General features: G+C 33.3%; 1 protein-coding gene across 3 annotated transcripts in view; it reads left to right on the forward strand.

Moving 5' to 3' along the window:
• Positions 1-16,699, forward strand: part of RAD54B (RAD54 homolog B) — a 104,613-nt gene that overhangs the window by 67,375 nt on the left and 20,539 nt on the right. For 2 of the 3 annotated variants that reach the window (XM_074269341.1, XM_074269351.1), the window contains 3 exons: positions 732-1,010; positions 6,494-6,656; positions 9,899-10,124. In XM_074269341.1, coding sequence (XP_074125442.1) covers positions 732-1,010; positions 6,494-6,656; positions 9,899-10,124 — 668 coding nt within the window. The remainder of the gene's footprint in view (positions 1-731; positions 1,011-6,493; positions 6,657-9,898; positions 10,125-16,699) is intronic. The other variant, XM_074269363.1, reaches the window with a different exon arrangement.

Genomic DNA, 16,699 nt, shown 5'->3' on the forward strand with positions numbered 1-16,699 from the left:
GCTACCTTTTCCTTTTTAAGCTCTTTTGTGTTTTATATATCTATTCTGTTACAATGTAAGCTCATTGAGAGCAGGAAGTTTTTCCTTTTTTTTTTTTCTCTCTTGTAATTTCTGCAGAGTTTGGCTTCTACTGTTTTATTTAGACTGGTACAAAAACTTTGTCCTGGTAATAACAGGACATATTATTTTCAGCGTCATTAATACACTCTATCTTTCAACTTGTTCTTGTTCTTGTTGTGGATGGCTGGTTGTTTTGGTGATGGCAGCTCATCAATTGTACCACTAAAAATCACCAATTGTACCATTGGCACTTACAGATTTCCCTGCTATTTGTTTTCACTCTACATTTATCTTCCATGCTTAGTTTTTAGTAAAGAACAATTCTATAGTTGGTTTGGGCCAGTTATGGTTAAGGTTTGAAGTTATATGTTTTTTTCTCCTGAATGAAGTTTACTTAATTTTATCCCTATATGATTAGTTAACTTATTTAAGTTTTCTTTTTTCTTTCTTTTTTTTTATTAAAGTGTTTTATTTTCAAAACATATGCATGGATAATATAAGTTTTCAATCAAAGGGATAGATCTTGTGTACTTTCTTGTTAGGCACGAAGGGTTATTCAAATAAAACAGTTGTTTTTATTACTAGCTGTTGAATGCTAAGTGCTTGGTCACTAATTAATTTGTTCCATTGCTTGGTGTCACTAAATCTCTTTTTTCTTGTTTTCATTTTAGGCACTGGATATAAATTGAAAGATTTGGACAGTTTAAATGAGGGTGAAGCAACAGTGATTGGTGGAAAAGAAATAGAAGTCATGGGTATAATTTCTTCAGATGATTACAAAAGTGGTAGATGTTTTCAGTCTAGTTTAGGAAGTCCATGCCTCACACCTTCACAAATTTCCCGGAAGCCTTTTTCTAATCCAGTTAAAAGTAGCTGCAAATCCAACACAAAAGAAAAAATTGTAGATGATTCCCCAAATTTCAAACCTCGTCATGATCCATATGCACAAAGTAAGGGATTTGTAAGATAATTTGTTTTGTGTTTAAATCTTCTGTTTTTATTTCTAAATATTTTGTGTGTGTTTGAGATTTTGAAAAGTTCAAAGAGAAATAATATCAAATAAAAGGAAAGTAATTAATACAAAGGTGCTTGTTTGTAGCATATTATTATAATTGGAAACAAAAGACCCAACAACAAGGATATATCTGAACAGGACACAGTAGAATGCTATTAACTTTGAGTGGTATGAAGTATCTGACATGGAAATGTATAATTAAGAAATTTTAAATGGAAAAAAGGCAGAATTTAAAACATTATATATTGATTATAGTAATATCAAAGCATATCAAAGAATGGAGAGATATTTGGAGCCATGTGAATTGTCAAAATTTATTTTTTATTTGATTCTTTTCTTTGTAAAGTTTCTTTCCCAATTAAAAAAAAAAAAAAAAAAAAGAAAGTTCACTGTAGCAGTACCTAAGGTTTTATAGTATGTTTGGAAAAAATCATAATTATATAAGGAGCCTATATATATTTATATTGGAATATATATGTGGGTATATTGTATTATTCATGTTATATATCTTGTGTGTGTGTGTGTGTATACACACATGTATGGATGGAAATGTATATATACACACGTGTATTTGAAATATAGACTTATGAAATCAGAAACCTATAGATAACAAGAAATATATACATGGGCTCCAATGCAAATAGATCTGAACAGCAAAAATTATGTTTAGTAAGGAAGAAAATAAGTCAGGAGACAGTATGGAACAGCAGAAAAAGAGTGTTGATTTTGTAGACAGAGAACCTGGTTTCAGATGTTACTTCTGATACTCTCTATGCAATAGAGCTGAGCAGAGCACAGCACAACCTCCCTGGACCTGTTTTCTCATCTATAAAATGAGGGATTGCATTAGATGGTTATTGATGTACTAGTCCAATAATTTTATGATTCTATTTTATATTATTTATATATTATTTATATATTTATTTATATATTTTATATATATTATATATATTATATTTATATATATTATTATATTTATTATTTATATGATATATATTTATTTATATATATTATATATTATATTTATATATATTATTATATTTATATATTTATTATTTATATGATTCTATTTATTCTTCTCATAAGCTAGACAAGTCACTTTCCCTGTTTGCCTCAGTTTCCTCATCTATAAAATCAGCTGGAGAAAGAAATTACAAATTACTCTAGTGTCTTGCTGAAAAAAAAAGAAAAAAAAAACCAAATGGGCTCACAAGGAGTCAGACATCATTGAGAAATAGCTGAACAAAATTTGTACCTCTATTGTGAAACTCACGATATTTTTTACATTACATATTGTAATATTTGCAATATTTATTATAAGAGAATATTTTTTATTCAGACTTGTGATTTTATTGATTTAGTAAACTGCATTCAGAAAATTTCCCCTACCAATGTAAATCAGTAACTGTTCTGAAACTTATGTAGCTTTAGCAAGTGGTGTGGGCCACTGGGAGGTTGAGGTGTTTACCCAGGGTTTACAGAGCCAAGATGGGCCTGACTCCCAACTCTACTCTTTGTCTACAGACCTTGCTGCCCCTGAATTTTAATTATGATTGTATAGAACTGTTTATTACTCTTTTATTCCTGGTGAGATACAAAGATGTGAACTTCAAATGTATTTAAAATTTCACCATATTTTATTACTTATTTGAAGGTACTAGTAAACTTAATAAAAGTAGCACATATATTAAGCATACAGATAATTTGTCTTGACAATAGAAATGAAAAGAACTCAGGTGATATATCTGCTGATTCTTTTTTCCTATTGCAACCACAAAATCATAGAATTGTTAGAGTTGAAAGGACCTTAAGATAATGTAATCCAGCCTCTTCGTTTTATAGATAAGAAAATTGAGGAGCAAAAAAAATTATATTACTCACCTAAGTATACATAGCTAATAGTGGCATGATTGGGACTTAGAAGCCTAAAAAAAGGTAGGACATTTGAAGGACTAGATATTTTTCAAGTTTTTATAGCGTGATGTTATACAACAACAATCACCATAAATGGGATTTATAAGCAAAAGGTTTATTGCAGATGCTATTCTGTCTTACTTCATTTTTTGCCATTAGTGTCTGTCTTTTATTGACACCAAAATTGAAGTCACATGTTCTGTGTTACACCAGACCCAGAAAGCAAGATGATCCTGTGTGGCTTTGCTGTGTTGTTTACCTGGGAAGAGGTTTCTCCCAAGCCCCTCCCAGGATAGCTATAAAAGTATTTCTTCTACAGCTATTCTAAACCTTGGGTTTTTAGCTGCATTTCTGGAAGACTTTCCAATGAGAATGAAGAAAAAGTAATTTTTTTTTTTCCTGTCCGATTCAGCTGCTACAATTTCTTGGTTCTAAAAGACTGAATGTGAAAATTGCCTTGTCTACTCAGAATATCTCAGTGATAATCTCCTTTATACATGTGGTTACCTAAAGAGGAAGATGTATGATGTATGCCAGAGAATGTTATAGTTTAATGTTAGCATTTCACTATGATTTTATGTTACTATAGTTACTTCCCTTTGAAATTTTGTTAATATTCTATTCTTTTTGTGTGTTCATGGTTGTATGTGGCTATATTTCCAAGGACACACACACATGAATATATTCATATACATAGACATACATATATTCATACACATATATTTATATCTATATTCACATATGTAAATAGTTGTGTGGGGGAAAAGAATAAGCAATACTACTAAAGCTAGAAGCTTTATATCTCATTTGATCCTCACAACAATATAGTGAGGCAGGTGCTATTATTACCCCCATTTTCCAATTGAAAATTTCTTCCAATTGAAGAAACTAATGTGGACAGAGGTGAAATGACTTGCTTTAGGGTCACATAACTAGTAAGTGTCTGAGCCTGAATTTAAGCACTTATCTTCCTAACAGATCCAGCTCTATCTACTGAGCCAAATAGTTGCCTGTTAATTGTAGTGAATATAAATGGATTGTTATTGAAGGCCCACTGTTCCTTATTAATTCATATGTGATAAAAGCGAACTGCAGCTTATGCAGAGGCATTGCTAATGACTTAGCTAGCCTCAGGTACAATAATGTTGTTTTTTTTTTTAAGTTAGACGACATTTCTCTAGATTTGTAATCCTGTGTCATGATCCAGAAAATATCCTTTACTGAATTTTACATCCCATGAAATTTTGATTCTTTTTTCCCCCTTTTCTTGTTCTTTCTCCTTTTTTCTTTAATTCTCAGTCTTTACTTGATGCCTATGATACCTTCAATACATTTATATAGTAAATTTTTGATTTATTAGACATCTGGTAGGTTCCTTTTTTTAGGGTACTGGTTATTTTGTTTGCTTTTGTTTCTCCAGTGCTTAGCATAATGCCTTGCATGCAGTATATATTTAGTAAAGATGTATTGAACTGAATTGCCTTTATAATCTATGGTGGGTAAAATTTCTTTCTGGGGCTCAATTTTTTTTATTACTGAAAGTTATATTTTTATTATATGCTGTTACCTTTTGCTGTCGCCAACCTTATGTTGATAAATCTCTTCAAACTTAGATATGCTTGGCCTTTGAACAGCTATTTATTTTTTTTTTTTTTATTTTTTTTTTTTTATTATTTATATATATATATATATATTTTATAATATTATCCCTTGTATTCATTTTTCCAATTAACCCTCTTCCCTCTATTCCCTCCCCCCGACGACAGGCAATACCATACATTTTACATGTGTTACAATATAGTCTAGGTACAATACATGTGTGCGAATATCACTTTCTTGTTGCACAATAAACATTAGAATCCGAAGGTACATGCAACCTGGGCAGACAGATATTAGTGCTAACAATTTTCATTCCCCTCCCAGTGTTTCTTCTCTGGGTGCAGCTACCTCTGTCCATCATTGATCAACTGGAAGTGAGTTGGATCTTCTTTATGTTGAAGATTTCCACTTCCATCAGAATACATCCTCATACAGCATTGTTGTTGAAGTGTACAGTGATCTTCTGGTTCTGCTCATTTCACTCAGCATCAGTTGATTTAAGTCTCTCCAGGCCTCTCTATATTCCTCCTGCTGGTCATTTCTTACCGAGCAATAATATTCCATAACCTTCATATACCACAATTTACCCAACCATTCTCCAACTGATGGACATCCATTCATCCTCCAGTTTCTAGCTACAACAAAAAGAGCTGCCACAAACATTTTGGCACATATATGTCTCTTTCCGCTCTTTAGTATTTCTTTGGGATATAATCCCAGTAGTAGCGCTGCTGGGTCAAAGGGTATGCACAGTTTGATAACTTTTTGGGCATAATTCCAGATTGCTCTCCAGAATGGCTGGATTCTTTCACAACTCCACCAGCAATGTATTAGTGTCCCAGTTTCCCCACATCCCCTCCAACATTTGTCATTATTTGTTCCTGTCATCTTAGCCAATCTGACAGGTGTGTAGTGGTATCTCAGAGTGGTCTTAATTTGCATTTCTCTGATCAGTAGTGATTTGGAACACTCTTTCATGTGAGTGGATATAGTTTCAATTTCTTCCTCTGAGAATTGTCTTGAACAGCTATTTATTGCTAGATATGTGTATACTTGAAGTCTTTCCAGCTATTCCTCTTCATTGAGTGAAACCTTTAAGTATACAGTCATTGCTAAACTGAAATGAGACATTTGGGTAGGACTTGCATGGAGGATAAGTAAGCAATCGAGTTTTGTTTTGTTCTCTAAATTGGCACCACTGATAACGTTTAGAACAATACTCCTGATAGTAGATGATAGCAGAAAGTTTGTTTTCTGCTGGTAAGGTAGCTAGGTAGCATAGTGATAGAGTGCTAGACTTGGAGTCAGAGACAATATTAAAATATGGACTTATTCATGTGAGACCCTAAGCAAGTTAGTCACTTAACTAAGCATAGCCTCAGTTTCCTAATTTGTAAAATGAGGTAAATAAAAGAATATTTTACACAGTTGTCATCAGGACAAAAATGACATATTTTAAGTGCCTTGTAAACTATGAAATTTAAATGATAAATTTTAAATATTATTATTAAATAGAATAGCTAGGTGGCATATTAGATAGAGCATTAGACCTGGAGCTAGGAAGATCTGAGTAAAATTTAGTCTCAGACACTTTCTAGCTGTGTGGGCAAGTCACTTAACTCAATTTGCCTTGGTGCTTCATCTGTAAAATGGGAACACGCTAGAGAAGGAACTGGCAAACCACTCCAGGGTCACTGCCAAGAAAACTTGAACTTTGTCCATTGAATCACATAGAGTCAGACACAACTGAATGATTGAATAGCAATAACAAAAGTTTAATAATAATTGTAATCATTATCACTAGGAATAGTAAATTTATAATGGTGCATTTGATGACAAATGTAATTGCTAATAATTAAATGAAAATACAGTATATTTATAGCTGTCTTAATAATTTCTTTTAAGATTCCTTTGTTATGCCACGACCAGATAAAAGTCATCAGTGGATATTCAATAAGAACTGTTTACCACTTGTGGATGTAGTTGTAGATCCCTACCTTGTACATCATCTTCGACCACACCAAAAAGAAGGAATTGTGTTTCTTTATGAATGTGTGATGGGAATGAGGTAGGAAAATAAGTTCTCTTTGTTTCATCTAGCCTGTTATGAGTTTTATGTTATAAGAAATAGGTGTGCAATGGAAAAATTTGTATCTTAGTGAGAAAAGTAATGAATTAATCCTTTTACTGAAAAGTGTGATATGCTATTTACTGACTAACCTACTTTAAAGAATTTTTTTTTCATACTCCATTGATTATAGGAATGATTCTCAAACTTTTTGGTCTTAGTACTCCTTTACATCCTTAAAAGTTACTGATTCTCCTAAACCAAAGCATTAATGTTTACATGGGTTTTATCTATCAGTTTTTATCAGATTAGAAATGAAAACATCTTAGTAGTATTATGAAAATACTTTTGATCCAGACACCTTGAAACAGTCTGGGGGAAAGCTTCTCCCTTCTTATTCTCACATAGAGATCTCTAGACCACACTTGAGAACCGTTAGGTTATATTGTAATGATGGCAGCTTTCCTTATGGCACATTACAGCAATGATGACATATGCCTCCTCCCAGTTCTTACCACAATCTGCTAGGCCATGATAGAATCAAAATTCCTCCCCACTTCTACTACCTCAGGTGACAGATTAATAGCTATGGAATTATGTTGATAGGACAGCCATTGGTTTGCCAGAATAATAAGCCTTGATTTTTTAAATTAGGTTTTGAAGAAGTATAGACTTCCCTAAATCATTGGGTCTACCAAATGTCCAAGGTGCATCAGTAAATAGGATAACAAATAAAATTATCACTTTTGTTACTGCGTGAAGAGATCTGGAGCAGTTGAGTTAACTTTATGCCAAAACCCTTCAAATCAAAAATTTGCAGTTAATAATTCTTCGTGTGTATGAAGCACTTTACATTTGAAAAGAGATTTAACTAAAGTATTGTTATTTGACCAACATATTTCCAAGTTACAATACATGACCCACTTGTTTACATCAATTCTCCAAGTTGCATACTATTAACTTTAAAGTTGTTGTGACATTTCTTTATTTTTTTATAGGTAAAAAATAAAAATAAAAAAACCAAACTTTTTTGTGGTTCATAATTATAATGGTTATGAAATATCCTGGCATTGAACATTCCCACATATTATTCAAATTATAATCATCCAGGGGCAGCTAGATGGCTCAGTGGATAGAGCACCAGTCCTGAAGGCAGGAGGACGTGAGTTCAAATCTGGTTTCAGACACTTAACACTTCCTAGCTGTGTGACAAGTCACTTAACCCCACTTGCCTCAGCAAAAAAAAAAAAAAAAAAGATTATAATCATCCAAAATTACAAGACTGTTAAATATTAACTTAACAATATTTCCCTAAGAATTAGAATATTATACTTTTACTCCATAGAATGGAACAAGCTCTTTTGTTGAGCTCTAGTTATCTATGGTGAGTCTTAATTCAATGAACCACTAATTTTCTGCTATCTGATCTTTTATTTATTAATTATTTCAATTAAAATATATAAAATGTCAACAGTATCTAAAGTCAAATCTGTCATTTTAATTATAATATTGCTTTATCTGTTAATCTATAATGAATGATCAGATAAGGCATTCTAGAAAATTATGTAATTTGGCTAGGTGAAAATGGAAGTGTGTATGTTGGGAAATACTCATATGGTCAAAGAAAAATGTTAGTATTTGTTTTCTGGAAAATCCATCATCATTGTTAGAAAAAAATTCAGTATATTCCTTACCAAATATAGTGTGTTAACATTATTTTTCCATGTAAAGGATAGTTCTGTTTTAAATTTTAACAAAATCTAAATTAAAAGTAAACTGAAGCAGATTTACATATAAGATAATATTTATTAGCAGGGGTATGCTGCCTATCAATAAATGGGTCATTGTCTTGCCTCTAGGTATGCCAAAGACTGAACCAAAGAACAGTTCCCCTTATATAATTTTTGGGAATAGAGAATAGAGAATAAAACAGAGTAGATGAAATCATGGAATTAAGGGACTAATTATAGAGCTAAGATGTAGGGAACAATATCATTGGTTGAAAATTTGGTCATGAGGGCTAACAATGAGACTAAGAATTGCTCTTTGTTTGCATCCACTGATGAGATAGGGACCTAGACTTTTGGATAGCACATTAGACATCTTTGAAGGATGGCTTAGCAGAGTAAAGGTATCAGGTCCAAATTCCCTTTTTCTTCACACATATTCCCCAAGGTTAGCAAAATTCCTTGAGTCAAAAATGCCCATTACAGGGCAGCTGAGCTCTGAACTAAATTCAAAATCATGACTTAAGCAATTATAGGACAAAATAAGTTAATTGTAAAAAGGATCAATAAGAAAAGAAAATGATATAGCATCAATCCTAATCTTCTTAATAGTATTTTGAGGTATTTATTCTCTTCCTTTGTCCCATTCTAATTTCTTAGATTATGTCCTTGACTCTCTTTTGTTTTTCCTTCTGTTTTTTCTTTGGCAAGTTTGTATATTTCTCTACTTTTCTTTTTTTTTTTTTTTTGAGGCTGAGGTTAAGTAACTTGCCCAGGGTCACACAGCTAGGAAGTGTTAAGTGTCTGAGATCAGATTTGAACTGGGATCCTCCTGACTTCAAGGCTGGTGCTCTATCCACTGTGCCACCTAGCTGCCCCTATTTCTCTACTTTCAACTCTCACCTCTATGCAGATAATTCTCATTTCACTATCCCCTACTCCTACGTCTGCTTTTCTAACTGTTTTTAGTCATGTCTTTCTGGATATTTCCTTAGCATCTCAAACTCAACATGTTCAAAACTGGACTTTCTCCTAAACCTATGCCTTCTTCTTACTTTAGTAGTTCCATCGGTAAAGTCCGTCCATCCACCTTTCCATGTTTAAACTTTAGTGATATCTTTTACCCTTTCTTTCATGTCTACTTTTCAGATCTACTTCTGAAACATCTCCTTTCTTTTCTCACTTTTATTTCCATTTTCTTCTCTTCTCATATGGGCCTTTGCTAGCATCTGTGTAGGACTATTGAAACAATTTCAATTTAAATCTTCCAATTTCAATTCCCTTTACACTCTAAACAATTTTTTCTCATCATTGCAAGAGTTATTTTCCCTATACATACATATACTCATATTTTCTACTTAGAATTCTTCAAATTTTGCCTGAATTGAACAGTTCATTTTTACAGGATGGGAGAAAGAAGTCTCTTATATTTGCTTTTTAATTGTATAACATTTTTGGTTTTTTAATGTTATTTAATTTTCTCTTACAAAGAATAAAGTTAGTTTTATTTTACAGAATGAATGGCAAATTTGGTGCTATTCTTGCTGATGAAATGGGTTTGGGGAAAACACTACAATGTATTTCGCTCATCTGGACACTCCTGCGTCAGGGACTCTATGGAGGCAAGCCAATTATAAAAAAGACACTTATTGTTACCCCTGGAAGTTTAGTGATTAATTGGAAAAAAGAATTTCAGAAATGGTTAGGAAGTGAAAGAATTAAAGTGTTCACTGTTGATCAGGTAAGACATTTTAATCTAGCCTTGGAAATATTTTTAAAAATAATTGTTAGTAGAAATTTTATTTTTGATTAAGAATTTTTATTAACCTAGTCTTCATTTTACACTATTCCTAGAACCTGAGTTTGAATTCTGACTGCTGTGTACTACCAATGTGATTTTGGTTTGGTCACTTAAGCTCTTTGAGCTTCAGTTTTTGAATCTGTATGAGGGTGTTGTTTTAAATGACCTCCAAGGTCCATTTCACCTCTAGATTTATGATCTTGTGAAACATTTAAGTAATGTCTTTAGTTTCCATTTAATAGATAATCCATGTTGTGTTTCTTTTGATTGCTTAAGTTTGCATCATGACAGTCAATTAATAAGTTTTATTCAACTTTGTGTGTTATGCTTTGCTATGCATTGAGTATGCAGAGAAAAAACAAAAAATGATCTTAGTCCTCAAGAAACTTACTTTCTAACGCCAATAACAAGATATATAGATCACTATAAATATAAAGAGCTCTTAGAGAAGCAGACTAGTTGACTTGAAAATCATAGATTCGAGGAGTCAGAATCAAGGAGGGAAAGAGTCCTAGGCATGAGGGTTTTAAAAAACTAGAAAGGTTAAGAAGAGTCCTGGTTGGGTAGAACTTTAAATATGAAACAAGAAATTTTATATTTAGTCCCTGAAGTAATTACCAGGTAATAGGAATCTGTATGAATGTATTTGTGTATTAAAACACTTCTATACATCCTATTTAATTTCCTTTAGCCTTAGTTAATTTCTGTCAGGACTGTTATAATACAAAATGAAAAGTGATGTAAAAATATTTTTAAAATAAAGTAATCCTTTATATCAATGGAACTTTGGGTTTATAGCCAGAGTTGAAAATCCCACCAGCACAGTCACTCCTTGGGAATTATAGAAGGCTAAAAAAGTATATCTTATATTATGACCTGATGTTAAGAAGACAATTTTGGATATTTTCAAATTTAGGACATCTCTCACTTCTGTGCCTTTGCACAGGTTGTCTGATGTACCTGGTATGTACCTCCTCACTTACATATTTTAAAATTTCTAGCTTTCTTTATGTGTTTGTGTTATTATTGCTTTCTTTTTCTTCAAATTATCATGCATCTACCTAACTGCATACATGTTGTCTCTCACATTGCAATATATATTTCCTTAATACAGGGATTAATTTTTATTTTTCTTTGTATCACTGGTGCTTAGCATAATCCCAAGAATATAATAGATAATAAATATGTTTGCTTATTTGATAGTAGCTATAAAGCACTTCATATATACATTATCTCATTTAATCTTCACAACTCTGAAGTAGGTGCAATTAGCTATTAGCTTAAGAAATTGAGACTCAGATGAAATGACTTGCTATAAAGCTATTAAGTGCTTAAGGCAAGATTCAAACCCAGACATTCTTGATTATAATCAATTAGTGAGTATTTTACTAAGATTACTATTTGCTAGATAATGTGCTAAAAACTAGGGTTACAGATATAATTAAGAAAATAATTCCAGCTTGCAAGGACATTCCATTGGGGAGGAAATATAGAAAAAAATATACAGCATAAATATGAAGTTAATTAGTTAAAATATACACAAAATAGTTAAATACAAGGTAATAAGGGAGGAGAAAAGGCAGTAGTGCTTGAGCTCTGTCTTGATGAAAAGAAAAAGAAATTATTGTGAATTGGAGGTGAAAAAGGGAGTATATTTCAAACAAGAGGGACGATCACAATGAAGATTTAGCATTATACACAGCTTTTCAGAGACCAGCAGAACCAGAAAGCCCAGAGATGAGTCTTCTTCTTAGAAGAAAGAAATCTGACTTTCTTAGAATAAAAGAATTAATAGAGAATGAGCAGTGATTTGAGAAAAGGTTGATAAGGTAGTTTGAAATCCGGACTAAGGAGTTTGGACTTTATTTTGGACTTTATATCCTATGTGAGGATCCCTGAAGATTGTTGAGTGGAACACCTGTATATAGAATGAATTGTGGTGGTATTTGGGTGAAAAGGGGAGGCTGAATAGCTGAGGTAAAACTAGTGAGGAGTTTATTGTGATGGTCCAAGGAGCTAGTAATGCATTAGAATTAACTATTAGGAGGGTAGCAATAAGAATAAAGAAGAGGGAGAAATCATAGACCCTTAGAGTAATGTGGAAACTATATAATCTAAGCCATTGTTTTTAATATGAAGAACCTGAGGTCCTGAGAAATAAATCTAATATTATATCTTTTGATTCCAAGGACAGTGATCTTTCTGTCCTTCCTTCCTTTTGTTACAAAGTTTGATCTGTAGAAACTAGTAATGGATTTGCTACAAAAGGGGAAAAATCAAAGATAATCTCAAAGTTTTGAATTTAGTAATGAGACTAGGTGAAAGATGTCACCGACAGAAGTACTTAAGTCAAAAGGAGGAATGAAATCAGGGAAAAGATTTGACTTTGGACACATTGAATTTGGTGGAACATAGAGCTGAATTTGTATTGATAATAGCTGGAGATGCAGATCTGGAGCTTAGAAGAGAGATCAGAGTTAGAATTAGAGATTTGAGAGTGATATTCATAGAAATGAGAGAGTTGAAATCGTAGGAGTGAACAGAGACTGGAACAGGAGTACTTAACTTTTTTGTATGTCACGGACTCCTTTGGTGGGGCCTCTGAAACTTTTCTCAGAATTATGTTTTTTTAAAGATTAAAAGAAAATACTTGGGGGCAGCTAGGTGGCACAGTGGATAGAGCACCAGCCCTAAATTCAGGAAGACCCGAGTTCAAATCTGGTCTCAGACACTTAACACTGCCTAGCTGTGTGACCCTGGGCAAGTCACTTAACCCCAGCTTCAGGGAAAAAAAAAAAAAAAAAACACTAAAGAAACTAATTGTATCTAAATGCAATTATTTAAAAAATAGCAGTTTTGCAGAGCTCAGTCATTCAGTTAACAAACACTTATTAAGTGCCTACTATGTTCCAAGCACAATGTTAAGTATTGGAAATTCGAAAGAAAACAAAAATATAATTCTTGCTCTCAAAAGCTCACATTGTAAAAAGAGAAACAGTATACAAACAACTATGTACAAACAAGCTACATATGGGATGAATTGACGATAATCAGCAAAGGGAAGGCACTAACACTAAGAGGACAAACTCTCTGTAAATGTAGGATTTCAGCTACTTGATGCAAGTTAGAGAGGCAAACATAAAGAGAGAGAATATTTCTGGCATGGGATAAATTAAAATGTCAGGAGTCTTGTTTGAGAACAGCAAGGAGGATAGTGTTATTGAATCAGAGTGTATGGAGAGTACTGAATCAAAGTGTATGGAGAGAATTTAAGGTTTAAGAAGGCTAGAAGGAATAGGATGGCAGCCAGGCAGATTAGGAAGATCTTTGAATGCCAGACACCTGGGTATATGCCCATAGATGACAAAAAAGCTCTTTGTTATAATACAGGTTAATAAATACCTGACAAGCAGCTCCCCAGGAGTCTCTAACCTCTGTTAATCTCCCCATCATCACCATTTCTTGGGTGAGTTTTTTTTTTTTTTTTTTTTCTAATGGTACCTGTTAACAAAAACTGCTTCTCTCTGTGCAGAACCAGCTTCCTTTAATATAAGAGCCAAACCTATTAAGGAATAAGGTCTGGGTCAGTGATTGTGGTTGTTTGCCTTTCATTCTCAAAGAGGGCCATGACATGTGAGTGATTGGATTTAAGTGAGGGTGAGCTGTATAAAGTCACTGACCTCACTCTCTTGTCCAGAGGCAAAATATAGATCTGGACAACTGGAGATGTCAGAGGTAAAGGTTTTAAATAGGCTATCAGGGTTCAAGGTCGAAGGTATCAAATGCAGAGGTCAAAGAAAATAAGAATGAAGAAAAAGCCACTGCATTTACTCTATAGAATGCCATTGGTTCCATCTAATTGAGTAATTTCTATATACTTGTGGGAGCCAGATTATAAGGAGTTAGGAGGAAATTGGTGATTAGGAATTGATGCTGTTGGATATAGCTTGCTTTTCTCTTTGGGAGACGGAAAGCTGGCAGTGTATATGGTGTAGTATGCCTCGGGGAGCTCTGTTCCTCTTCATACTATTGAACTTGATAGTATTGAATTTGTTCCAACATCCATGAAGTCAGACTGAAGCAGGCATTCTAGAGTGCCTAAAGCTTAAGTGGTTCATCAGAAAAACCCAAGTCATCCACTGCACTCCCAGCCATCACCATTTAGCTTCACTGAACATTGATGTCCCTGAAGGAGAGAGGTAAGCTGACCACTTTGTGCAATTCTGCTTTAATTAAATCCAATTTATGTACAAGTCATTACCTTCATGGTGTCATTGGTTCTCTTTGAAAATGAAGAATAACAGTATAGTCCCCCCATTTAGGAGAGAACTTCCTCAAATTATTTCTAAGTCCAATTTTTATTGTGTGCTGAGTTTGGGGGAGGAGAGGGACAAGACAGAGTTTTGCTTAACTAAGTTGTCTCAAGAGCCATAGTTTCAGGACTGTGGTGCAGACAGGAAGGAGCCAGAGGCTCATCCAATGCTACGGCTTCATCATTTCCTTAGTATGTCTAGCTGTTCAGGATGGCTTGTTCAATATAACTTATCCTGTCTTTTCAGGACCTCTTTGGTCTAGTCTCTTTTCTTAAGGTATATTCCTGTTCTCCAACCTCAATTCTCCCCTTACACTCAAAGCCATATTCTCTTAATGGAGAAATAACATCTTATCTTTTACAACAATATTCTCTGGGTGTTAACACCATCTATTATTTCTTTTTTAGTACCAATAACATGGTTATGCCAGTAATATGATTCAAAAACATTAATTAGGCATTTGCTATATATGAAGCACTTAAGATATAAAGTTAAAATTTAAATTAAAGACCTTGCTCTTAAAAATCCATCCAAGGGATACAACATATGAACAGTTAAGAAAATGCCAGATAATTTGTGGAGAAAAACCCTAAAAACTAGGAGGATCAGGAAAAATTTCTTTTAGAAAGAAAGCTGAGCCAGATGATAGATACAAAGCCATAAGTTTGCTGATTTCTTTAGAGGCTCCCTGAGAGTCTATCAAGTTGAAACAATCAAAACAAAAATGAGATGGATAAGGAAGTTAAATGTATGCTAATGATCTATGGTCTGCTTCTTGCATCTTTCTCATTGATATTTAATAAAATGAAATTTCATTTATTTCTCCCCCTGAAAATCTTTCAACAGAAATTGAGGCACTAGGGGAAATTATAATTAATATCTTTGTTCAATAAACCAATAAATAGTAATAAATAGTACTTATTATTCTCTTCCCACTAGAGTTGAAACGTTTTTGTGGTGGAAATAGGGCAATAGAGGTATGTTATCTTTGTTGATGCCATCTAGTGGCTGACTATAGTAATGTTTTTTTAAATGTTCATTGCTTGTGTATCTACCAGAAATTAGATTGGGGGGGGGGGGGGGGGAGAAAAATGTTCTGTGTAAGTGAAGAAAAAAGAAAGAAAGAAAAAAGAAAAAGTGAATTTTTAATACAAATAGCCACCTACAGAGCATTCATCATTATTTGTCCAAGTAACTTGGTTTTGTAAAACATGGACAAATCATGAAACCTCTTTGGACCTGCTTCCTCATCTTTAAACAATATGTTTTAGCCAGTTTCAAATCTATTATTAGCCTTTGATGTTTCATGTACTTAGTAAATTTCTATAATGGAAATACTATGAGAAATTTTGGGGTTACAAAGACAAAAATAGAACAGGCCCTGCCCTCAACAAACAATGTACATTTTTGTATGTATATACACAATAAGTACAAGGTAATTTCTTGGGAATTATTAGTATTTTCGGGAGAATCAGGAAAGATTTCATGTAAGAGATTGTCACTTGATCTGCAGGAAGTTAGGAAGTCTAAGAATTGAAGAATATTAGAAACATGAGAGGTAGTTTCTGCATAAGTATAAAGTTGAGAGAGGATTGTTTCTGAAGAAAAATAAGACAAATTTGGCTGGACAATGTTTAAAGGGGTTACACTGTAAATAAGGCCAGAAAAGTTGGAGACAGTCAGTGAAGGGCTTAAATGCCTGACAGAGATTTGTATTTGGTCCTGGAGGCAATAAGGTGGCATTAAGTCAACAAGCTGTTTTCAAGGTGATTTTAGCAAAGCACATGTCTCACTATGTCACTGTCATACCTTGTAAGTTCCAGTGGCTTCCTGTTGACTGTGGGATCTCATATTCATTCTTAGTTCATCTTTTTAAATTTCTATTTTTTAAAGTTGGATAAATACATACATAATTATTAGCCCAGTAATACATGTTTATCATTTATACATCAGCAAGTATAATATACTGGGATATATGTTCAAACATTTTTGCTGATGAAGTGCACCATGAAAACAAATTGGAAACTGCCATTCTAGTTCATTGTACTTATTTGAGGCTTTTGTCTAGTTTTTTACTTGATACTGATGAGGTCTAGATTTAGGGTGGTCAGGGAACCAAATGATGACATTAGATTCAGGGTGGTCAGGGACTTAAATGATGAAGTTAGTGGCAGGTTCGGGGTTCAGGGAACCAAATGGAGA

This window comes from Sminthopsis crassicaudata, chromosome 1 (genome assembly GCF_048593235.1).
Source record: "Sminthopsis crassicaudata isolate SCR6 chromosome 1, ASM4859323v1, whole genome shotgun sequence".
NCBI classification, from domain to species: Eukaryota; Metazoa; Chordata; class Mammalia; order Dasyuromorphia; family Dasyuridae; genus Sminthopsis; species Sminthopsis crassicaudata.